The sequence below is a fragment of the Panthera onca genome, chromosome A2, assembly GCF_046562875.1.
Source record: "Panthera onca isolate mPanOnc1 chromosome A2, mPanOnc1 haplotype 2, whole genome shotgun sequence".
NCBI classification, from domain to species: Eukaryota; Metazoa; Chordata; class Mammalia; order Carnivora; family Felidae; genus Panthera; species Panthera onca.
Genome location: NC_138340.1, coordinates 86,393,628 through 86,420,315, shown reverse-complemented (window position 1 = coordinate 86,420,315; position 26,688 = coordinate 86,393,628). Strand labels below are relative to the sequence as shown.

Below are 26,688 nucleotides of genomic sequence, written 5' to 3'. Positions count from 1 at the left end.
TTGTGCTTGAGGCTTTATTTGGCAATCACCATATTAAAAACAAAATAAAACCCTGTAACCTACACAAGATTCTGTAAATTTAATTAGTGGGCTCCCAAGAACTAAGAAGGTTTGAGCCCACATAGTATCCTGTATCCAAGAACGGGGTGGTGGGAGGAAGAAAGGAATTATAAAGACTATAAATACAAAGTAGTGTGTTTCAATGATACTTTTCAGAGAAGAAATATAAAAAGAGAAGATAAAATTTTGTAAGTTGTAAAGTCCAATTTTATTAATGCCAATTCATTATTTTTTAGGGCATTTTCTTGAGGATTCAGTAACAGTTTTAGAGTTTCTGTATGCATTTAATATTGCATTTGCAACATAGTATGCATTCTTTTTACAAATTTTGTCAAAAAGGCAAATATTTTTCCCGTTATTATTTTAGCTGTTTTGAAATTAACACTAATTGTCTCCAAGTTAAGAAGCTATGATAGTCAGTAGCAGTAAAACTCTAAATCACGATTAACCTTCTGAGTTGTTATGTATCCAGGTAGGGACTTCACCCTCACATACTCATCTCCAGTATGTCTGACTCCCCAGGTTTATTTGGTCAAAAAAGGGGCTTTAGAACAAATAGTTTGTTGTTTTATTTCCCACAGCTGTAAGAGCTTGCTATTAAGATAATACAAACTTCTGTTTGAACAATACTATGAATTTTCATTTTAGAGCAGTGCTTCTCAAACTTTAGTGTACATTAGAATCACCAGGAGAAACATTAAAAAAAAAAAAAACTGAGGATAGAATAAATAGGACATCAGTTAAATGGTGGTGAGAGTTGGAAGGAATGGAGATAGGTCAATGAACATATTTATGGAAGCCTACTCATCCTGATGTGGTGGGTGAAGAAATGAGATTTTTAACCTTTTTGTAAGCTAACAAGCTATCTGACCACAATTTCAGAGATTCAGAAGACTCCTTGAGTCAGTCACAATGGCCTTGATGATACCCAGCACAACAGACAGCATGGGCTCCATGTTCATATGAGTTACTCCTGGCACTCAAGTCCAGTGGAGGCCATGCTGAGTAGCCCAAGTGGGCACTGCATATACTATGATTTGTCACACCTGAGGAACCCTGACTTAGGAAACCCCAATTGTTTAAAAGGGACCCTACCAGAAAACCTCCCTAACTTTTGCCCTACAGGATTATTTTTATTTTACTGTGAAAAAATATCTCTGTTTTCCACCCTGCAGGGAATTATTCCCTCTGTCTTCCAAGGCTGTTTGCTATACATTCTAGAAAAGATGCTCTAAAGCAGAGGCTCGCCTTTCCTCTGTTCATGTGACACGAAAGACCTATGGAGAATTGTCTTCAACATGGTGATTGGAAGAAGGACAAGTTCAGAGGAACAGTCATAGCAGTTCTGATGTTTCTAGTCTCCACAAAATTATGCCCTGTTGATGACTTTCTTTATTCTGGATTTTTCCCCCAGAGGCAGTATTTAATAGTAGTAATAATGTAGTAATGTAATATTTCTTGGTGATAACAATTTCAACATTTTCAGCTTATTAACATTATAATTTCAGTCACTTCTTAGTACCTCAGTTTTTAATACATCGTAGCTTCCATTTGTTGATGACTTTACAATGATCCTTATAATACAACATGATGTATGCACTACTAAAGTCCTTCTTTTATTGTTTAAAAAAATGAGGTGAAAAGGTGTTATTTGACTTACTATTAGTCACATGCCTACCAAATGGTAGAGCTATTTTCACTATATTGTTCTCTTTTATTGTTGTAAGTACTGAAAAATATTTGCTACATGTGCAATTGTGGGGTCATGTAAGGGTATGAAATGACCAAGTTAGGATGCCTTCCTTAGATTTGGTATTTGATATATTTGTAGGCAATTTGTTGGTAGCAAAGTGATTGAAAGCCTTGGGAATTAGTATGATGTATTCGACAGAATTCAGTTCTCAACTGAGGATATGTTCGTATTACCTAAGTATATGATTTCCTTATGTAAAAGTTTGATGTTGTAGCTTAACTATGTAGGACTCTGGAGCAGGCTATCAGCAGAAATAGGCCTACCCTAGTTTTAGAAACTGTCTTGTTGCTGTTTTTCTTTCCTCTTGAGCACTGGTCAAATTCTCTTCCTTCTCCACACTAATTCTTTCTTGGGTTTCTGAATCTGCACTGGTGCTCAACATTTAGAGACTAAAGCAACGGATTATAGATTAATTCTAGAATTCCAGAGTGGAATCACATCGATTACTCTGGATCCTTGGTACATCCACAGCCAAATTTTACTAGTATTTTTAAGGATTAGGTGACAGTGAATTAATTCAGGAAGTTTTGAGAATTGCATAATGATTGTATTAGTCTAGTAAGATGCTTGTCATGTAGGAAGACAGCTTTTGTGGCCTCTCAAAGTATCATGATAATGAATGATGATAATTTAGCGAATCTTGTTATAAATATTGATGCAACTGGGATAAAACCTTGAAAATACTTGGAAATGATTTTTCCCACATTTTCAACACACATTTAATTGAGTGCCTGCCCTTGCTACACATTGTGTGGGATATTGGAGGTGTATAGATGTGAAATAACCGCCTCCTCTACCTAATGAACTCACATTTAGTGGTTTGTTGAGAGAAAGAGAAAGGGAGACAGAGAGAGAGGGAAGAGAGAAGTGAGTATAGTTTTGTGTGGCACTAATTAAAGGCAGTGGGTTACTTTTATTGATTTCCATTAAATTATGCCTCTATTTAGAATACCATTTCTCCAAGAGTAATTAAATTCCTATGTCTAATATAGCTTAAGTGTTACCCTCTAGAAGAGGATTTGCAAGATTTAGTCCCAGGAAAGGTGTATTGTATTAAACGTGTAGATTTCTAGGAATGACACCATGTCTGTAAATCAGAATCTTTTGGGAAGTCTCTGTGGCTCAGTCGACTGCACCTCTGACTTTGGCTCAGGTCATGATCTCACAGTTGATGGGTTCGAACCTGTGTCAGGCTCTGTGCTGACAACTCGGAACCTGGAGCCTGCTTCGGATTCTGTGTTTCCCTCTCTCTCTGTCCCTTCCCACTCATACTCTGTCTCTCTCTGTTTCTCAAAAATATATAAACATTAAAGAAAAATAAAGAAAAAAGAAATCAGAATGTTTGGATGGTGCTGGGTTATGTGGGTTTGTATGAGATATGTTGAACAAGGTTTTCTGGTGATTCTTGCAGGTGTCAAGGTGTATAGCTGATAGAGAAATTAATTCAGTCAAACAGTCTTTTATTTTAAGGGGTTCCTAGCTGACTCAGTTGCTGGAGCATGTGACTCTTGACCTCAGGGTTATGAGGCCAAGCCCCACACTGGGCATGGAACCTACTTAAAAAAATGTTTTCTTAAATCTTTTATTGTTTGGTGCTTGTAGAGCACCCCCCCCCCCATAAAAAAGGTAATATAATCACCAGTTGTATATTATTTATTTTCATTACTACTAAAAGGAGTTTTGCTGTTCTTATAGGATGATATCTCTTTTACCTTGGCTTCTGTATTCCAAGAGTCTGCCAATTTGTTTGGAGCTAATTGTATCTCTGAAGATTAGACTTGAAGCTTTGTAGTTAATTTCAAAAGCATTTCTTGAATACGGCAGATCCAGGCTGAAATCTATACAACATGATCCAGAAGCCATGTTCCAAAAGATTTTTTCACTGGACCATTAACAGAAGAATAAATGCTGATTCTTTATTCCAGACTAGCTTGATTTCAACAGCTTTTATTTATATGTTTTTGCATATATTATACTCCCCAAAGCTTGCACTAGAAAGAAAAACAGTGTTTGTATTATCAGATTTTTATTTCACATAGCTTGGAATCAAATCAATTGTAATAAAATGATAAGCTATGAAAAAGAATTAACATGTAGCCTTACTTGCATCTTATATGGTATAAGATTTATATGTGATTTGGCTTAATATAATCACAGATTAATGTTTTACTATTAATTTTAATCTTCATTTATGTCATGATTCCACTATTTACAGGAATGTTAAAATATTTGAACAGATATAAATAATAAGACTCCATACTTTATTCCACTTGGTCAGTTTATTTATGAATAGTTTTAATTAAAATATATGTTATATATTATGTCGCCTGTTCTGTTTCTCTCAATAAACAATAGTCAAGATGGCAAACTCCTTTTTTTCTCCTCAGTAAACTCAAATAGATGAACTTGTGCTAAGTTATTTTATCAGAGTCTGTTGGAATTTTTCAAATCACTAGAATATATTTTTCTACATTAAAATAGGATTTTATTAAAAATATATCTTTTGTGTCTTGGAATCAATTTGGGATTGCTCTGCTAGAAAAACAAAAGTGAATTTGAAAAAAAGATAATGATTATAATTATGTGCTCATGTTTCATGTCATTAAACAAAAGCAGAAAGTCTGCAGAAGCGTATTTTAAGCAAGCATAAGTAAAACATAAAAACAGCATTTAGTTATCTTTGTAAGCATGGGCTTAGTAACCCATAGTTCTATAGTGAGAGGGAATCGACATGTATTTGGATATGTTGTTTTGCTTAAGTATTGATTTAGCTTCTTTCAAACTGCATGAAAAATGCCTGCACAGAACGAATGATGATCTCTTGATGGAGAGAAGAAATAAGTGTGTTCTAATGATGAAGATACATTAAATGCATAGAGATGTGGTGCTAAAAAGTGGCCTTAGAAATAGGTCCGGCTTTGTTTACCTGAGAGTTCTTTTCTAGGCATTATCTTTACTTTCCAAAACCTTCAGCAAACCATTTCTCAAAACTCATTGACATTAAATTCTCATTTTCTTTTCTTTCGTTTTTTTTGAACTTTATCTATTTATTTTGCAAGACAGAACAAGCGGCGGAGGGGAGACAGAAAGGGGAGAGGGAGAATCCCAAGCAGGTTCTGCATTGTCAGTGTGGAGGTTGATGTGGGGCTCAAACCACGAACCTTGAGATCATGACCAGAGCTGAAACCAGGAGTCTGATGCTTAACCAGCTGAGGCACCCAGACACCCCAGATTCTCATTTTCAGTGTAAACCATCACTTGCAAGGATGGTGGTTTCTCCTTAGACATATCATCGCCACCCCCCTTGAAGCAGGTGGAGTTTCTCTTTGGCATTCATCCTGTATGCAACCTATCAGTTAGAAAGAAGAATCAACAGGGTCAACATCAGATAACATTCACATTGTTAAACAAAATACACTCCAAACCATACCAAAGGATACAGACCAATTCATTACAGGGATTGCTCTGAGTAGGGAAATTGATCAAGGGAGGTGAAGAAGGAGAATTTCAAGGTTACTTGTAATATTTTATTTTGTATATTAAAGGTTTTAAAGCAAACATAAAAAAAGATAAAGGTGAATTCTGAGTAATGGATTTCAGACTATTTTTTCTATGCTTTTCAGTATTTTTAATCTCCCCCCAGATCACAAAAATAAAAAGACATGGCTAAAAAGTGTCAATGGCTAGCAGTACTCTCTTTAGAATCTTTTCTCTTCTTGGAGCACCTGGGTGCCTCACTCTGTTAAGTGTCCGACTTTGGCTCAGGTCATGATCTCTTGGTGCTTGAGTTCTAGCCCCACATAGGCTCTGTGCTCCTGGACCCTGCCTCAGATTCTATGTCTCCCTCTCTCTCTGCCCCTCTCTCGCTCACACCCTGTCTGTCTCTCAAAAATAAACATTAAAAATAATTTAAGAAAAGATTCTTTCATCTTCTTTAATTTTGAGATATTTCCATTTTTGATAAAAGCAGTACTTTTAAAATTTTGTTCTCTGTGTGGCACAATTTCACTGAAATAAAATTAGCAAAACATGTATATTGTAACCATTAGAAAATCATCTGTCAATCACTGATCACATGATGTGTTTGTGTGTATTGTCTGTGTATGTGGGTGCTAGTTTTTATATGGTACATGGATGTATATAAATACCCTTTAGAAGCAGGGATTATGTCCTATATTTTTATTCACTCAACACTTTTATATAGCAAGTATTTAGTAAATATTTATTGAGTAAAAGTAAACTCTCTATATGTGTTATCCTAGATTTTTTCCCTCCCAGTCTGGATGTGTATTTACCTAGAGATCACAGTTATCAAGTGTTGAAAAATGCCAAATTTATCTCATCCCGGTTGACATGTTGGAATTTTGTAACTTTTTAATCTCAAATCCCAGTTTCCAGCCTGCCTTCTTCAGTCAACAGATCTTTTTCATAGTACCATTGTTTCTTTATAGAAATGTTTTAAATAATATGTAAGTATAACAGATGTGATTTTAAAAACATATAAAGCAATTTCTCTATACATTAAGATTTTCATAGTAATATCTTTGTTCACCAGGATATAGTAAGTTGCTCAAAGACTTCGATAGAATTCTGCTGGGCATATATATTTATATGAATTTTTTAAAGTTTATTTATTTTGAGAGAGAGAAAGAGAGAAAGAGCAGGGGAGGGGCAGAGAGAGAGGGAGAGTGGGAATCCCAAGCAGGCTCTGCCCCGTCAGCATGGAACCTGATGCGAGGCTCAATCTCAGGAAAAGTGAGATCATGACATGAAGCAAAATCAAAGAGTTAGATGCTTACCTGACTGAGCCATCCAGGTGCTTCTATATTTATATGAATTTAAATAAAAATTGCTTATGCATTGTTTTATGTGCACTAGAAAAAACCACTGTGCATTATTTGCCATTATTTGCTTATAGTTTTGGAAAGAGAAGAATATTTTTACCTTTTACATGAAACAGTATTAGATTTGGAAGTAAGGTGTTGTCTACTTGAGGTCTTCCCTACTTCCTGTCAGCATAAGAAATGCTAAGGAAATGTCACACCTCACTATCTTTTTTTCAGTATTTCACAAAATAAGGTGAGAAAGCAGAACACTAATGATCTGCTCTCTTTTCTCATTCTTTTTATGGTAAAAATAAAATAAAATAAAACTGAGCTCATTTTATTACTTACTGTATTAAGTCACTATATTCCCTGAATTGCTTTTGGACCACCATGTGGTGGCAAGAGACTTTATGTAGGGCAAAATACAGTGCACATTATGAATCGTTAAGGTGCTTACATTGATTTCAGTCATGTATGTACATGTTGAAGTGGTCATCAGTGATTATAGTTGTAAAATAGCCTAGTCTATGAAGTCATGTTTGTAAGATTCAAATAGCAAACCCCACTGAGTTTATTAGCATACAAATAAGCAGAAAATATAAAGGTAGGTATTTATCTTCAATGCTACAAAATGTTAACTGAATTTCCTAAAATCCCGTAGTTAGCAAATAGCACCAGAATTTGAAATCCGATCTGTTTGATTGAAAAGTGTGTGTCCATCATAATATTATACCTCCAAAGTAATTGTTTGTACCTGTACACTTCTCTTCAAAACATAAAAGTCTGTTCAGTCGCCTAAGTCAGGTATTTTCAGAAGGTATTGTTAGACCATTCAAATGATTACCCTGATTCTTTTGATATGTTAAGAACATTTGATGAAGATAGGCAAAACTCATTAGAGTAATAAAAAGTTGTCAACATAGGCATAACACAATAAATGGCTAATCCTTATTGGGTGTTAACTATTTGTACATTAATTACATAACATGCATATTTTACTTGAATTCGTCCATTGTGTATATCTGTTACCTCTTTATTAGAAAGAAAAATGTTGACATTCTCTAGCCAAAGACATTGTTTTGATTTAGAGATGTTTCTTGAATGAGGTTTCTAAGTCAATTCTTTATATTAACATGAGTATCAACATTATTGGGGTCTAACTGAACTGTCATGATCCCTGAAGGTTTGCTTTCAAAGCTATTAAAGAAAATTCTTTGCAATCAAATATTTCAGAAAACTTACATTTTTCCTCTGCAATTAACATACAGTCTAGGAAGCATATTATATACAGGTTAGGAAAATAGTTTCCAAGAGAAAATGTATTCAGGTATTGTTAAGGAAAATGATAGAATTATTTCAGTGTATACTGTATAATTATATTGCTCTTATTAGACTTTCATATCACCTGATAGAATTCAATGCTAGTGGAAGAGATAAGGATATGACAAAAAAGTGAAGGTTGAGAATGAAGAGGCCTTCAAGGGAGCTGATCTTTCTTTAATCTGATAAACCTCTCCCATTCTCTATTTCTGTTTCTTTCTTTCTCTTTCTTTCTTTCTTTCTTTCTTTCTTTCTTTCTTTCTTTCTTTCTTTCCCTTCCTTCCTTCCTTCCTTCCTTCCTTCCTTCCTTCCTTCCTTCCTTCCTCCTTTTTTTTGTTTTTTCTCCTTACAGATCAGTGCATATCAAAGTCTTTTTCTCTGACAAAGACTATTCTCTCAGGATCTGAGGGCAAGACCTATGTAAAGATAGCCTCCCAGCTGATATATGATGGTGCTGTTTGTGTTTTTAGTCTTTAGCAATTTCTAAACGTTTGCTGGGAAATTTTCCATTAGCCTGAAATATTTTTCTACCAGTGTTTCTGGTTTTGGTACTGCCATGTCTTCATATGTTTTCTAAAAGACTGAGGATGTTAACATTTTTGATGAGTTTAATGGAGACTAAAAATTGGTTTTGTGATATGAGCGTAAGCTTCTGAGTCAGAAAGCTTAGGTCCACGTCCATTTTGTTAAGCTTGTGAGTGCTCAAAATAGTCTTGAAATGATTTTCTGTTTTAAATGCTCAAATCAATAGGTAGGTAGGGATGTGTATATTATTAATACATCTATGACGTTGTATATATACTTATTCTCATACACATGTGAATTTTCATATACACATAGGCTGTTTTAGTTTTTTTTGTTTTTGTTTTTTTTTTAATGTTTATTTGTTTTTGAGCGACAGGGAGGGAAGAGTGTGACCAGGGTAGGGGCAGAGAGAGAGGGAGACAAAGAATGTGAAGCAGGGCTCCAGGCTCTAAGCTGTCAACACAGAGCCCGATGCAGGGCTTGAACTCACCAACCCCGAGGTCATGACCTGAGCCAAAGTCAGAGTTTCACCTATTGAGCCACCCAGGCGCCCCTGCTGTTTCATTTATAATAAAGCCATTTAATGAATTTGTCTGGTTTATCTTAATAAGGGCAGAATTCAGTTCCAGTTTTCTCTCAGAGGAACTTGTGCCAAGTTGGGTCTTTTGTATCTGTACTTGGTTCAATTTTAATGTTTAATACTATCTTAAACTGTACTGTAAATTAAATGAGAAAAAAATACACGTTTTTTATTCTGAATTAAGTTATTATTACAGGATATACTTATATAGCCAATTATGATTACTATAGCCATAACTATAGTTATACACTGAGCAAATATTCACATTTTATTAGGTAGGAATTTTATCAGTCTTAACACAATTTACCTTATGGCATTTAACAGTAGATAATTGGCTTGAAAAGTAAAAATGTCACTAGAATGGAAGTTAATTAAGGACTTGAAATGTCCAAAAGACATGTCAGTTTTCTAGAAGTCGTGGCTAGCTGGTCTTTTGCCACAGGAAAGAGCACCATCAGCAGCTGTTTCTATTAGTTCCTAATACAGACTTCTTAAGTGTAAAGTTCAGTCGAATGTTTTATCACAAATTTTACTAGATAAAACAGATTTCATTAAGTTTTAATGAACAAAGAAGTTAACAGACGTGCCTTTCATGATGATGCATTTATAGATTTCTGAGCTGGGCATATAAAACTTAGCAACTTTCAAGCTTCAAACCAACCTCTAAAATACACATTTTTTTTCTTGTACATAACTATCTATCTTTAGGTTTCTACAGCCATTTCAAAGTCTTGCAGTAAATGGCGTTACTTCATAAAATTAGTGTTTAAAAATTATATGTATAATTTTTATTATGTATATATTGTATATATATAATATATATAATAATCAGAAATAAAGGTGATTTGAACTCTCCTCCTGGGAGAATTGTCTTTTAGAAGTTTGTTGCCCTTATTCATCTCTCTTTCACTTTTTTTTAAAAATAACTAGCTGTGATGATTAATGTCATTATGGCTTGTTAAACATGGATTATGTTCATATTGTAAGCTATGTGATTCTGGATCGGATCAGTTAAGTTGTACTTCGTTATGCTTTCCAGGGTCGATAACAGCATGGTAGTTAGAGTGGAGCTTTGAAAAGCATGTCTGGCCCTGAGGGTGAATGTCCCCGAGTGTGTTCTTTGTGGGACATCTTCCTCGTGTGTGTTGTGCAAGGAAAAATTTTAACATCCTTCTCCAAGACATAAAGACATTGAAAAGTTCTAATATTTCTTCATTGAAAAAATTATTTAACTTATTTATGTTTTATCCAATATTTTTGTTTAAATTCACAAAATGCTTGGGGCGCCTGGGTGGCTCAGTTGGTTAAGCGTCTGACTTTGGCCCAGATCATAATCTCGCGGTTCTTGAGTTCGAGACCCGTGTCAGACTCTCTGCTTACAGCTTGGGGCCTGGATCCTGCTTTAGATTCTGTGTCTCCCTCTCTCTCTGCCCCTTCCCCACTCGTGTTTGTTCTCTGTCTCTGTCTTTCAAAAATAAATAAACATTAAAAAAATTTAAAAACAAAATGCTTAAGTTTATCATTTGTCCTATACATAGGAACATTTAGTTGTTCTTGTATTGCCTGTTAAAAATAAAGGAAGACTTGTATTCTGAATTCTGTCAAGAATATGCTTCTTGTTTATTTTCTCATTTTGTCTTTTATCTTCCCATCCTAAAGTTTCCCTACAAAGAAGTTGCTCCCATCTCTATTTACTTTGCCATTTTATCCACTTTTTGCTACATTTTCACACTGAATTTGACTTTTCAGCAGTATTGCAGTGCAATATTACTGAAATGTATACACTTTTTCCTTGATTTTTGCTTTGTTGAGCTTTTTCTTTTTGTTACGGATAGAAAACCTTCGGTTACTCTTCCTCGTCTAATTTCTAACATTTACTAGCTCTTCTTCTAATCCATGTTTTCCTAGTGGCTGATAGACTGAAACCATTGGCCTTTTAAGCACACTGGAGAGTTTTCTTTTAAATTCGATTTAGGAATTCTTAGTTTATAAGATCTCCCATCCGGCAGTATTTTATAGCCCTCAGTAATCCCTCCTTAAAAGTTCAGAAAGTGAACAGATTATGGTTTTGAATAACTGAGAATTGAAGTCAGTAGTAATATAAAAACTGGCATAAATGTATGTTTCCGTTATATAGTGTAGTCTGGACTTTCTTTGGAAGAGTACTCATTGAAGCATAGTTCATAATGAAAGATCAGAAACCACTGATCTTGAACCACTAATCCACTACGAGACTTATACTTTTCTAAAACCTGATTATTCCTGTCCTTAAAAATGAGTTCAGGGGCGCCTGGGTGGCTCAGTCGGTTAAGCGTCCGACTTCAGCTCAGGTCACGATCTCACGGTCCGTGAGTTCGAGCCCCGCGTCAGGCTCTGGGCTGATGGCTCGGAGCCTGGAGCCTGCTTCCGATTCTGTGTCTCCCTTTCTCTCTCTGCCCCTCCCCCGTTCATGCTCTCTCTCTGTCCCAAAAATAAATAAACGTTAAAAAAAATGAGTTTAATATTTATATTTATTGTATTTACTGGTAATCTCTTCCTATTTCTGCCACTGTCTTCTAGCTGTTGGAGGCAGGCCACAGGTGAACTCAACGTTAAGTTATCTTTTCAAAGAGACAGCATAAAAATGAAATCATAATTAACCCTCAAAGTTAGATAGCTAACATTTACATTGCTTACTGCCTGGCAGGCACCTTTCGAAGCACTTTACATGTAGTAACTCATTTAATCCTTTCAACAGCCCATGAGGCCAGCTTTGGCATTATTCACCTGAGAAACCAGAAGAGATATAACGTTTCCCAGGTTTGCCCAGCTAGAATGCAGCAAGGTTGGTGTTTAAGCCTCGGCAGTCAGCTTTCAGATCTGTGTTCTTCATCGCTAAATGTCACTGTCTCTTGTAAAATCTTATCACATGGAAAGCATAATAGTAACACTGAGAAATACAAAGAGAAAAATCTGAAAACTATTAGAGAAAGAAAAAAATAGAATTTATCTATAAAATGTCATTAGCAGACTGACAACAGACTTGTTATCTCCAGCTGAACTTTTAACAGAGTAACATTTTAAAAGTGCTAAAGTAAAAGTCAGACTAGAATTCTCTAACTATGCTAACATACAAGAGCGAATGTGAAATCAGGCCATTTTCAGATGTGCAGATTCTGATAGTTTGGTACTCACAGGTTATCTCTGAAAGAAGAAGAATGTATTTCCTCAGAAGGAAACTATTATATTTTTATGGCTTTTTGTAAAAACAAAAACAAAAACAGAAAAACCTTAATATGCTATTAAGAAGGTGCCTAGTTATAGTAGTTGGTACATATTTATTGATCTCTCAATGTCATTTCCTTTCTATTTATAGAGAAATACATGCTATCAAGGTATTTACTAAAGAGAGGGTGCTACCAAGATGAATATACTCTACTCTTTGAAGATTTTTCTAAAACTGAAATGTTAGTCATTGAAAGAAAGCACTCAGGGTGCCCGTATCCTCTGCTGCTGCAGAGCTAATAAGCAACGGTATTCAAGAATAGTAGGTTATTCCATGGGGGAGGGGAAGGAAAAAAAAAAAAAAAAAAGAGGTTAGAGTGGGAGAGAGCCAAAGCATAAGAGACTGTTAAAAACTGAGAACAAACTGAGGGTTGATGGGGGGTGGGAGGGAGGGCAGGGTGGGTGATGGGTATTGAGGAGGGCACCTTTTGGGATGAGCACTGGGTGTTGTATGGAAACCAATTTGACAGTAAATTTCATATATTAAAAAATAAAAAAAAATAAAAAAAAAGAATAGTAGGTTATTTATATTACTTAAGAGTTAATACACACATAGCAACTTTAGTTGATTAGATTACTGATTGAGGAGTTATGCATTGGAAATAAGGAGTTTCTCTTGCTTTTTGCGTCCTTATAATTGATTTGAAAACCTCAGCACTGTGTGTATTCACAAGTGTGTATTCATGTGATCATTCAAATTCTAAGATACAATGTTTCCTTTTCAGCGCTTGGCTTTGGAAGCAGAGAAGGTTCAAGCAGCCCACCAGTGGAGAGAGGATTTTGCGGTAAGGATCCTTTTTAACCACTTAAGTAGTAACTTTTTGTGTTTGATTGTTATGATTACATCAAGATTTTTGAGTGATAGAATCTTAAGATGATATGAGACCAAAACACAGCCACATTTTGTTTCTTTAAAAAATTTGCTTTTGGGACGCCTGGGTGGCTCAGTCAGTTAAGCGTCCGACTTTGGCTCAGGTCATGATCTTGCGGTCCGTGGGTTCAAGCCCCGCGTCGGGCTCTGTGCTGACAGCTCAGAGCCTGGAGCCTGTTTCAGATTCTGTGTCTCCCTCTTTCTCTGACCCTCCCCTGTTCATGCTTTCTCTCTGTCTCAAAAATAAATAAATGTTAAAAAAAAATTAAAAAAAAATTGCTTTTGGGTAATCAGGGCCATTAAGTTAGTCATGATGTTCTTGCTTATGTTCCATATTAAAACAAGTCTTTGGAAATGTTCTCCTATAATCAAAGTTATTTATAAAATTAATGATATTAAAAGAGAATTACATTATAATGTCTGAATCATATTTATAGATATGAATATACTAGTTGGCAAACAAGATGCATTTTAACAACTTTGAGTGTGTGAGAATGATATGCATATTACAGTCACCTTGGTGGTGGGCAGTGTGATTGAAGTGAGAATGAATGAATTAAACTTTCTAAAATTTAATTGGTTCCACTTTGGCTAGATGCAATCTTTCTTTTACTGTGGTCTACTTTCAGAAGTTCCAGTTGATATTAGCTTTTCTATATATGTTTTTGATGAACTTTTGCTAATTATACAGATAGCAGAAATTTTCCTTGTAATCAGTTTTGTCTGCTTATTTACCTTTCATCTGTATTTCCTTCTCTTCATGTGTTCATCCATCCTTTCATCGTCTTTTTTTCTATCTCTGTATCTGTGTATCTATCCGTATATCTATTAATACATCTATGAATGGATTCAGTATTTCAACTTACCTCATCTTATCTATTGATCTATCTATCTTGTTATAGCCAGGGGTACAGTGAAAAAGTTTGCCCTTAATAGTTAAAATATTTATCTTACATATTTGAATTATTTCATTTGTAGTGAAAATCTCTATAGTTTCTGATCATAGAAAAATTCCATGTAACTAATTTTGGGCATGTTTAAAATAGGGTATGGGTGACAGCTTTATTGTATGATTAAATTGGTTTTGAATGTTGTAAATAAAAGTCTCAAATTTGAAGGGAAGAAAGTTGTGCTTCAGAGAACACAAAATTGAGGTTTGTGTCATGTAGATACAGGCTTAGTCCATAATCATTTGTCATAGCTAAGTTAACAAAGATCAATTCATCATCCATAATATATAAAGGAAAAAAATGGTGATTAAGTTAGAAACATAAGTTTGAGTATTGAGGGCAGATTTTAAGCTTATCCAATGAAGGGCTTTACAACGTTGTTAGTTTCTTTTAGATGAAAGGACAACAAGGTTGAATTTTTTGTTGTTGTTTCTCAGATAGACAAAAAGCAGCCACACTAATTTGCCCCCAAAGACATCTGTTTGGTTAGTTAATATTAAATGGAAATTGTTCTTTTCCTCCCAACTCAGCGGTGGTATAGGAAAAGAAATGCAAAGGCATAACAGGTATAGAGCAAGACCATGTATTCTGCTTAGAGTTGGTATGGTACAACTGGTGTTGTCTTGGTTTAAATTCTGAGTTAGTTTTAATTCTGAGAACTCAAAAAAACATTAAGTTCACACGGATCAGCTTTTGTAATATATTCCCTTGCTGTTCGTAAACTTTTCTTTGCATGAAAGGAATTTGGTAATCTTTCTCAGTCATCTATTAGTTATATGTCTTTTTTAGCTTCCGAGGGAGAAATGATGTGGTAAAGAATAAACTGGCAAGCAGGGATGTAGTAATGCCTTTATTATCATTGGTGTTGTTTTATTTAACTATTATGTTCTCGCTTTCGGGTTGTAAGAGATTCTTGCCCAGATATATTGCAAACTCCTTGATATCATAAAATCATTAACACTAAATCAACATTTGGGCAATGCTGTAATTCTCCTTGCAGAAGTAATGGGAGCCATTGTAGAGGAACCAAGAAACTCTCGATGTGTGTTAACCGTTATCATATTTTTCTGAATCCTAGCCATCATCCCTTGTAAGGCACCCAATCATTTATATATCGCTAAGGAAAGGAAAAAAAGAAGCCAATTAAATTATGATGCGTAAGCAATGTGAAGATGTGTTCTTATCTGTCAGATGTTAAAATGTGAAAAAATTTACCTTGAAATGTCATCGCTGTCGTCTCCTTTCTCAGTGCCTGTCCCCAAACAGTGGCACTGCTAGCGCAAGTCATGCAAGAGGACGAATCGGTCCCACAATGACACAGAAGCCATTACTAAATTGTACACAGTTAAATAGAAAATAAGTGGTTTTCTCAGTGAGTGTTAGGAGTTCTTGGCAAATAGTGACCACCGTGTAAGAGAATTCTTGAACAAATTCTGTTCTTAATTTCCCCCTAGATTACCTCACAATTTATTTAGGCCCTATGAACATATTGATTGACAGAAAAAGAGATTGTTAAAAGGAAAACAGGTAAGTCCTAGAGCTCTGTCAACTAATTTCCTGAGTACCCTTCTTGAAGGACCGTCAACAATGTTCACAGAATATGTGTTGGTCATAGTTTGTACCCTGAGAATGGATATTTTCCATATCTTACCAGGCCAGCCATACCCGGTCTTTACAGTAGTCCTTCCTATTTCAAGAGCCCTTTGAAATGCCGTAAGTTATTTTATGTTTGAAAAATAGAATGTGAATTCAGATGGCCTAATCTTCAGATTCAAATATTGCAAAAATGAGACACACTTTTTTTCTTTTTCTTTTTTTTTTTTCTGGAAAATCAGATGATACTTCAATTCCTATATGTACCACGGTTAGACAAATCATTCCAAGCCACAGACAAATCAGATTTAATCATCAACATTAAATTTCCCCTTATTTTAGGAGAGCACACAAAATAATTGCAAATTTTATAAGTACTTTAACCAAACATTTAAAAATGTTTAGTTTGGAGCTAAATGCTACTGTATTCCAAAATGTCCTCTTTTTAAATTTTATAATCCTTTCATCTCTTAAGATAGAAAACTATTTGCATCGGTGCGATAGTTCTTTAATGCCACCCTTTAATAATTTAACACTGGGATGATTTAGAAGGCAGAAATGATTTCATAAAAGTACATTAACATTTCAAAAAGATACAATATTCTGATTCTTCCCTCAAGTATTAGTAGGCAAATTTCATTAATATTACTTAGGCAAAATGTTGATTAACACTTCCTACTCTTTAATGTAGAGAAATCTCAGGAACAACAAGAACAAAAGGCAAAGCACTGAAATGCTGGCAACAAGGAAAGGCTCGTGTAATTCACACTCTCCCTTGGCGCCACTCAGTTCCCAATTGAATGTACAATTGCGGTAACAAAGGGCATACACTCTAAATGGATGAAGATTTATGCGGTCATGCATTTACAAGTTCAAACCAATATTTGTAAATAAGCTGTATCTACCAGCTGCCTTTCGGGTCTCCATGCAACTTACGGGTGTTAAAGGTGATATTTCATGTCACTTATGATGGACAGATTATTAAGGGCAGGTGGGAGAAGCAAAAAGAGAGCTTAGACAAGGAATTGTTCTGCATGAAATAATTGCTGTTATTTCTACCAAACAGATCTTTTCCAATTGCATTTGAAATCTCATTTGATTACATTGCAATGGTTGGTTAACTTAAGCAATTTTGTTTCCAACTAAGCCTGCAATATTAATTGTACTTACACATGTATAAACATAAGGGGTGCCTAATTTGTATTTTAATAAGTAGGATCTTTATGTATGGCTTATTAGCATCAGCGTGTTACTGCGCAGACTGAGTACAGACGGCTCGAAATTGGCCAGTAAATAAAACATTTGAGGAGCCTTTTTTTAGCTTCAGCTTTACAGAGAAGCTAAATTAGAAGGTGAAATTTTTTTTCTAGTGAAGTTGAACGTTATTGAGTGTCAATCACGCTAACTTGGTTCTCCTAATTTAGAGTTATTTTTATGTATTTTTAAAAAAGTCACTTTGCTCAAATTGTAATTTGAAATGTTGCTTTTAAAGTTTTGTGTTTATAGGAGTTAAATTAATAGGCACTGGCCTTATGTATTTAATTATTTCATCTATCTTACTCATTTCATGGAAATCATCAGTTCTGTTGACTGAGGCACAAACAATTATCAGTTTGTGAACTGTGAAAACATACTATATTTATTTTGGTTACCTCGTATAAAGATAAACACTGTTCTAAGTTATACAGTGGTATAGGTTCTAGATATGAAAGAACTGACTTTTTAGGGATAAAAATTGGGGGAGGGCATTCTATATTAATAAATTAATGAAGGAGTTTAGTAGATTACCAAAACGATTTTAGACTCTGACTGGATTTAGTCTTTTTTTTAGTTTCTACCTTTGCTTGAATTGCCCTTTTGGGAGCAAGAGGTTGCCTATTTTAGTATGTTTTTGCTACATGTCTTTCAATTTTTTACTACTGTTTTCTTTTAAGAGTGTTGTCAATCTCTTCTCCTTATGAAGATAGATCAAAAGGAGCCACAATACAAAACTGATTTCTCCCCAAATTCCAGGCAACCAATTTATAGCAAAGAGGTATATTTATGGTACTTACTCTTTTTGTGTCTGCATACATATGAATGTCCATAGTTAGAGCATTATAGTAAGCAAAGTTGAAATAATAACCATGGGCTTTAAATTGTTAGTTATTCTGGGTGATACTCCTTAGCTATTGTTTTTACACTGAAAAATAGAAGCTAAATATTTATATATCAATTACCTATATAATAACATTGGTTTCATATTTAATAATTTTAAATAGTTACTAATAATTTTCCTAACTTTCTAATTATTTCTGTTAAAGCAAGGCTCATATGACAGTACATGACAATACAATTGAACCCTCTAAAGTAAGACATCATGATAATATGTTTGGGACATTGTAAACTTAGGTCTAAATAGGACTGTGTAAATGTTTCTCTTTCATTTCTGTCCCCCTCTCTGGAAGGGAGGGAGAAGTTGCAAAGGACAGCTATCACTGACTTAGGAAATGAGGAGATGGATTGTGGATCTCTGTATTTTCAAGACCAGTCTGCTGCCTTAGTATCCTAACCTTGAACTGATGGAAACATTGCTAAATTATTGGGAGATTCCTGGAATGGTGCCCGTGTTCTAAAGATTCTAGCCATCCACAGCACCCAGAATCATCCTCGTTGCCCTTTAAGCTAGAGTTGATTACTGGTGCCCACTTGTAGCTGTCAAAAGAGAGCTGTCTTAAACTTAGCTATTTCGTTAACCTCTCTATAAGCTTGGTTGCATTTTATTAAAAATTTTGGACACCAGTTAATTACATTAAGGTGGGGTTTACTGTATTAATTTTTATAAAATGTATTTCTTTTACTTATATAAAAGAAATAAAAAGATGAAGAAAAATGTATAAGCCTTACAGATCACTGCAACTTACACATAACGCATAGTCTGCAAAGGTTTGGCCTGTAACCTTCTGTCCATTTTTTTCCCCCTTATTTAAAAAGTTTCAGTGACTCTCCGTTTAGCATAAATGGCAGACCAGGCCCTTCATGGTCTGCTACCATCTTACTTTTCCTAAATTTTCTATTGCACCATCTCCGCAGCAGCTGTTGTCATCCTGAAATTCTAAAACCGAAACAAGAGTGAAACTTGACGTTTCTGTAAGGCGATGTTCTTTGCTTCATCTTCAGACTTTTTAAAAACTGCTGTGCTGCCTCCCTGTGAAGATAGTTTTGCTAACAGTACAAAGGAAAGAAGGTTGATGCCGAAGATACAAATAGAATAATTTCTGACATTTTAGAAGCCCTCCATTCCAACATTTAAAAAATGTTTTATTTATTTATTTTGAGAGAGAGAGCAAGCGCATGAGGAAGGGGCAGAGAAAGAAAGACAGAGGATCCTAAGCATGCTCCATGCTTTCAGCTCAGAGTCTTGCTCAGGGCTTGAACTCATGGACCAAACTGTGAGATCACGACCTGAGCCAAAATCAAGAGCTGGACACTTTACTGAGGGAGCCACCCAGGAGCCCCCATCTTCAGACTTTTTGATGATGTCTGCCTAGGCATCTGCTCTTTCCAATTTCCTCTCGGTTTTGATCCCCTAATCTTGGATTTGTTGTCTGTTTTCTGTAGGCCCCTTATACCCAGTATATGTTCCTATTCAAATATGTACTCATTGTGTAATTTTCCTTTTTCTACTCTCTTTCACCACTGAAATGCAAACTTTCTGGAGATAAGAACTATGGCTGATGCGTTGCTAAGAAAATTGTAGTCTGGTATACAATGCATAACCCACAGTAGCCTATATGTAATTTTTTAAATTAAAAGTTACCTAGTTGTGGTTTTGAGATATCTATTTTTACTATAAACGTTATGGTCAGTTGTACTGGAGATATAGTGAAAAATTTATTTGAACAGCAGTTTTTATGTCTGAGTATATTTGTCCAGAGCCGTGGCATGGTTATAGAACACTGGGCTTGAAATTATGCAAATCTGTTTCGAATTTTGTCTTTGCCACTAACTGGCAATACAATTTTCTGAAAATAACAGCCTTTTGAATATCAGTTTATGTAAAAATGCTTGCTTCTGTAGTCTCTACCAGCATAATTATTTCTGTTAGTTGCTCAATAATAGTCTCTCTATGCTCCTATGAACCCTATCTCTCTACCAAGGAAAATGTTTTCTAGAAACCTCATGACCTGTCCATGTGTTCACCAAGTAGGTTGACAAAAGTCCCTGGATGGCTATTCACGTAGGCCAGAGAGCGTCTCCTAACTCCCATTGCTGCTGTTTTCTGCTTGCCATCATTGCCCCCGTGGAAGAATACAGTTCTGCTCAGCTTGCTGTCACCTGGTGCATCCCAGGCTGTCAGAGTGTGTCCTATGTAGACACAGAGTGAATGGTTCTATTCCCAACCATAGAGGTTTTTAAAAATATTTTAGTTAGTTAATATACAGTGCAATATTGGTTTCAAAAGTAGACTTCAGTGATTCATCACTTACATATAACACCCAGTGCTCATCACAGGTGCCCTCCTTTATACCCATCATCCATCTAGCCCATCACCCCAATCACCTAACCTCCTTCAACCCCCAGTTTGTTATCTATCATTAGGAATCTCTTGTGGTTTGTATCTCTTTTCTTTCCACCCCCCCTTCCCATATGTTCGTCTGTTTTGTTTCTGAAATTCCACATATGAATAAAATCATGTATTTGTCTTTGTCTGAATAACTTATTTCGCTTAGCATAATACATTCTAGCTCCATCCATGTTGTTGCAAATGGCAAGATTTCATTCTGTTTGATGGCTGAGTAATATTCCATTGTGTGTGTGTGTGTATATATATATGTGTGTGTGTATATATATATATGTATATACATATATATATATACCATATCTTCTTTATCCATTCATCAGTCGGTGGACACTTGGGCTCTTTCCACAGTTTGTTGTTGATAATGCTGCTATAAACATTAGGGTGCATGGACCTCTTTGAACCTGTATTTTTGTATCCTTTGGGTAAATACCTAACAGTATAATTGCTGGATCATATGGTAGTTCTATTTTTAATTTTTTGACGAACCTCCACACCGTTTTCCAGAGTGGCTGCACCAGTTTGCATTCTTACCAGCAGTGCAAAAGTGTTCCTCTTTCTCTGCATCATCGCCGGCATCTGTTGTTTCTTGTATTCTTCATTTTAGCTATTCTGACAGGTGTGAAGTGGTGTCTCATTACTGTTTTGATTTGTATTTCCCTGATGATGAGTGATTTTGAGCATCTTTTCATGTGTCTGTTAGCCATCTGGATGTCTTCTTTGGAAAAAGTGTCTATTCACGTCTTCTGGCCATTTATTCGCTGGATTATTTGTTTTTGGGTGTTGAGTTTGATTAGTTCTTTATTTTTTTATATAATTTTTTTAATGTTTATTATTTATTTTTGAGATAGAGGGAGAGACAGAGTACAAGTGGGAAAGAGGCAGAGAGAGAGAGAGAGAGACACTGAATCCAAAGCGGACTCCAGGCACTGAGCTGTCAGCACAGAACCCTGATGTGGGGGCTCGAACCCACTAACTGTGAGATCGTGACCTGAGCACAAGTCAGACGCTTAACTGACTGAGCCATACAGGCGCCCAGTTCTTTATAGATTTTAGATACTAACCCTTTATCCGATGTGTCATTTGTAAATACCTTCTTTCATTCCGTAGACTGCCTTTTAGTGTTGTTGATTTTTTCCTTTGCTGTGCAGAAGCTTTTTATCTTGATGAAGTCCCAATAGTTCATGTTTGCTTTCGTTTCCCTTGCCTTCAGCAACATGTCTAGTAAGAAGTTGCTTCGACTGAGGTCAAAGACATTGGTGCCTGTGTTCTCCTCTAGGATTTTGATGGTTTCCTGTCTCACATTTAGGTGTGTCATCCATTTTGAGTTTATTTTTGTGTTAGGTGTAAGAAAGTGGTCCGGTTTAATTCTGCACGTTGCCGTCCAGTTTTCTAACACCATTTGTTGAAGAGACTTTTTTCCATTGGATATTCTTTCATGCTTGTTGAAGATGAGTTGTTCACATGATTGGGGGCGTAGAGGGGTTTCTAAAACCTAGGTAAATAATATTTGAATGCGCCATTTGAAAAAAGTAGAAGCTAATGCAAAACTCCATTAAATCAAATATCAAATTCTTAAAGTTTATTGCAATAAGAATAGAACATGATATCTACCCTCTTCACAAAGTTTATGTGTACAATACAGTGTTGCTGACTAGGTATGATGTTGTCTGGCAGATCTTTAGCTCTTATATACCTTGCTTGACTGAAACTATATGCCTGTTGATTAATAACTTGCCAATTCTCCCTCCCTTCAACCCGTGGTAACCACCATTTCAGTCTTCGATTTTATTAATTTGCCTATTTTAGATACCTCATGTGAGTGGAATCATACAGTACTTGTCTTTGTGTGCCCGGCTTATTTCACTCGGCATAATGTTCTCAAGGTTCATCCATGTTTCCGTGTAGCAGAATTTCCTACGTTTTAAGGGCTAAATTATATTATGTGTGCTATTTTCACTACCTGCTCTTGTAGATGTGTTCATCTCTTGATGGACTTTTGGATTATTTCCACATCTTAGCTATCATGGGACTGTTAGTATCTCTGAGATCCTGATTTTAATTCTATTGGATATATACTCACAAGTGGGACTGCTTGTGTATCATATGTAGTTCTAATTTTATTTGTTTATTTTTTTGAGTAATCTTGATAGTGTTTTGTTTAGTGGCTGCACCATTTTGCATTCCCACCAAGAGTGTGCAAGGATTCGTTTCTCCGTCTTCGACAATATTGTTGTCTAATAGCTACAGACTCAAACATAAGATCTGACACTGTAAGACTCCTAGACTAAAAGCTTCATGACATTGTTTTTGGCAGTGATTTCATGGATAAGACACCAAAAGCCCAGGCAACAAAAACAAAGTGGGACTTCACAAAAGGAAAAAAAGCTGAATAACAAAGGGAACAATCAGTACAGTGAAAGGTAACCTGCAGAGAAAATTTTTGCAAACCATGTATCTGGTAAGGGGTTAATCTTGAAAACACATATGGAGGGGCGCCTGGGTGGCTCAGTCGGTTAAGCGTCCGACTTCGGCTCAGGTCACGATCTCATGTTCCGTGAGTTTGAGCCCCGCGTCGGGCTCTGGGCTGATGGCTCAGAGCCTGGAGTCTGCTTCCGGTTCTGTGTCTCCCTCTCTCTCTGCCCCTCCCCCGTTCATGCTCTGTCTCTCTCTGTCTCAAAATAAATAAACGTTAACAAAACAAAACAAAACAAAAAAAGAAAACACATATGGAACTCATACAAGCCAACAACAAAAATAGCATCCCTACAGGTTTTTAATCACCAGGGCTCTGAAGCTGGTTCTCATAGTCCCTGTATCATAAAGTTCCTGAAGTAAAGAGTTCATTCATGGTTTATTTAATACTTCTCTCAATGGGGGCATAAACACCTTTCTTTAGGAGTCTTTGAGGAGACTGTTTTCTTATCATATCCTCCTCTTCCTCAGTGTCCCTTTGAACTCTCTTCCATGTATTTTTCCTTTAGGAAACAACCTGTTGACCTCCAGCAAATGAATGTGTGAAAACAGATTCCTAAACCTTTTTTCAACTCTCTATCTATATTGTCATAGTTCAAGTTCAGCGTGGAGGACTCCACTGCTGTATACATTCATATCTCCAAAAACGTGTTTGAAATTAAATGAGATAGTTTATGTAAATATGCGTAGCACTTTGGAAGGTCTTCAAAAATGATCATTTTAATAGAGCAGGCACTACCTCCTTCTAGATGCATTTCTTCCAAAGAGTTGGCCTATTCCTTTTTAGTGGTTAAGTGCAGCTAGTTACAACTTGAGAAGGAAAATGTGCATTGTCCACAAGACGCAGCAGATGAATACTGACTGAACTGACTTAAATTCTACTTAACTTACATTTCATTTATGGAGTAAGACTGCATTCGCATAGAATGACTACATTTGGAAGTGAGTAGAGGGCATGAGGGTATCAAATTAAGTCTTTAATTATTTTTGATGTTTGTCTTTATCTGTGTATGAAGTTCTGGTGTGCTTGCTACCTAAAACAGCTCTGGTGCACCTTTCTATATTTAAAAAAAAATGTATTTGAAGGGAACGTTAGGGGATATAGACACTAATACATGTATTTATTTACTGCAGATCCTTGTGGACTGGGGCCCTGGGGCAATAACTCCCTTCCCAGAGATAATTTTTATCTTAAGAATAACATCAGATGCTGGAATAATTTCAATTTAGTGGGGTTAGAGTTATGTTAATTACTTTGCTCACGTTACTATGGCAAAGAGAATGCTTCAGGAATTGAAGAATCGGCCTAGAGAGCATTCTTTCTAAAGGGTTACCACCGTGGTGAAACTTGGAACTTTAAAATAAAGAACCTAAATTTGAGGAACAGGCAATTTATGTAGGTCATGGAGTTCTGTCACTAATAGGATACATTTGGATTTGGGGGGCTGCCTGGGATAGCTGACCATGAGGACTTCGGGTTTAGTGAACTGGTTTAGCGGGAGGGATATTATGTGTCCAGAATATAAGAAAGCTGCTGAAACAGGGTTTTGGCTAATGTTGAGAGTGTGTATTTATTGCACCCATAAGCTTAGTTTAAAAAAAAAAAAAAAAAAGAGTCTGTAAGTAGATAGAAGAAAGTTTTGAGATATCCCTGATTTAAAGCTGACAGGTTAAAAAAAAATGGAAAGAAACCTAGAAAATATTCATCTACAAGTTTCAACAATTATGTAGCTAGACTTTAGCCCTGGATTTGAATACATATAAGAAAAATGCTATGGGACTTTAGGGGAATGACCAACTTGCCCCATCCGTGCAAAATGGCCAGTTTCTTGGAAGCTTATGCCTTTTGTTATCTTCTAACTTTCCAAAGCAGCCTGTCAACAGATTTATTCCTCATGCTATCCTCTCTCTAATTAATCAAGACTTTCTTTTTTCCTTTTACTTTCTCATCAGTATACAAACTTGTTTTGGTATCTTCTGTCATTAAATCAGTCTATCTATCTTGCCTCTTTGAGCTTCACCATACTTCTTTGCTATCTTATACTGCTAAATTCAAAGGAAATGTACATCCGCACACTCTCTCCATTTTCACCTTTGCCCGCTGGCCAGCCCAGTCCAGTCTGAGTGCACACTGCATCTGTGTCGCAACTGTTTTGTAGTTTGCATTTACCTCCATGTCATCGAATCTAATGGGCATATTCTGTGGATCTTTATAATTGGTCTGTTGATATCATTTTAATGGACCACCTCCAAGTTCCCCTTTCTTCAAACACTTTATTGGTTTTTAGGAAACCCCACTTAGCCGATTTTCCTGTTTTCTCACTATCCGTTCCTTATCAGTTTCCTTTTTAGTACTTGTTTCTTTACAGTGGCTCTAATCTTGTCTAAATTTAGGGCTGTCATAGCCCTCTTGTCTTTACTGCCCATGCTTTGTCCCAGGACACCCCATCCATTTCATTGTATTTAAATATAATTCCACACAGGTCTCTTTTCTGAGCTCTAGGCTCATTTATCTAACTGACCACTTGTTTCCATTAATAGTTATCTTGCCTGCTTGTCACGAACATGCTCAGATGAACTGTTGTTTCCGTTACTTTCTCCCCTAGTATTCTGCTCATCTGTTGATTTTCCCATCTCAAATAATGTCAACTTCTCCCAAGTTAATTTAGTCAAAATGAAAGAGTAATCCTTAATTTCTTTCTCTGCCATAACCCCTTATATAATCCGTGTGTAAATTCTGTCAATTTCAAATACATCATGCAACTATTTATTTCTCTTCATCTCCATTACCACCGTCTGTGTCCAATCTCCCACCCCAGCCTGTAGACAGATAATCTTGAAATTGTTAATCAAATTATGAATCAAAGAGTCTACCTACTGCCCTGTAGCATCCACAAATTTGGTTTATATACATAGTTAAGTAAGATTTTATATTGTCAATTAAACAGAAGAGAATAATCATGAGGCTTTAATCAACAGTTTTATAAGCAAGTGGAAGACCCAGCTTTGTATATCCTTCTGGCACAAATGTTTTGCGAATCAAGTAAGATGAAGGAGTTTAAAATCTTTAAACCAATAAGACAACCAAATAGGAGAACACAGTAGTGTAGGTGACACAAACCTGAATTTAGAAAGCAATGTGTTGCTTTTCTCAAACTGCCCATGAAAGGTATGCCTATATGGTAGCAGCAGTATTAAAATCAAGGCAGCACAAGTGAAAACAAGTTTAAAAAAAAAAAAGTCCAAAATGTTACTGTTAAATTACGTTATGATTAATGGCACAAAAAAATGTGAAGTTTTATATGAATTCAGGTTTAAAATAACAGTTACAAATGCCTTTTTCTGCTTCATCAGAAGACATACTGTGATCTAAGTAATAGAGCTTGTAATTGCTGAATGTTATAGGAAATTAGTTATCATGGAATTGTAGTATTGTGTGTTACGGGATATATTACATGTTAATTAAATTATTAGATTCCAAAAACTATAAAATTGCTGCATTGCAAGAATTGCTTTACTTTGTGATAGTGCTTCACCACTGTGGGGGAAATTCTCCTGGGGATCTTTTAAGAACCACCTGGAAGTTGTTTTTCAAAGTCTTCCCTAATGTCCTCCCCAGAGAGTTCTCAGTGACTTCGTATGGGGGTGAAGCTAAGACACAGAATCCATCTCCAGAGAGCAGTGTAACTGATGGGGTGTAACCTATCTATCATGTGTATTAAGACTGAAGAAAGCTTGGCACCCACTTTCTGGAGGACTTACTAATTATCACAATAAAAACAGTCAGTCTGAATGCAGTTCTAAAGCTTAGAAACAAGGGATTGAGCGGTAAATAGATTTGAATATCAGAAAGAAAATTATAATAAGAAATTGGATGCTCAAAACAATCTAGTTGGGTTTAGTTATTACC

At 35.8% G+C, this 26,688-nt stretch overlaps 1 protein-coding gene across 9 annotated transcripts in view; it reads left to right on the top strand.

Annotated features, from left to right (window-relative positions):
• CACNA2D1 (calcium voltage-gated channel auxiliary subunit alpha2delta 1) overlaps window positions 1–26,688 on the top strand; it is a 499,516-nt gene that overhangs the window by 250,519 nt on the left and 222,309 nt on the right. For 8 of the 9 annotated variants that reach the window (XM_060632338.3, XM_060632340.3, XM_060632343.3 and 5 more), the window contains exon 4: window positions 13,054–13,113. The exons of the other annotated variant lie outside the window; for it this stretch is intronic. In XM_060632338.3, coding sequence (XP_060488321.1) covers window positions 13,054–13,113 — 60 coding nt within the window. The remainder of the gene's footprint in view (window positions 1–13,053; window positions 13,114–26,688) is intronic. 9 annotated transcript variants of the gene reach the window in all.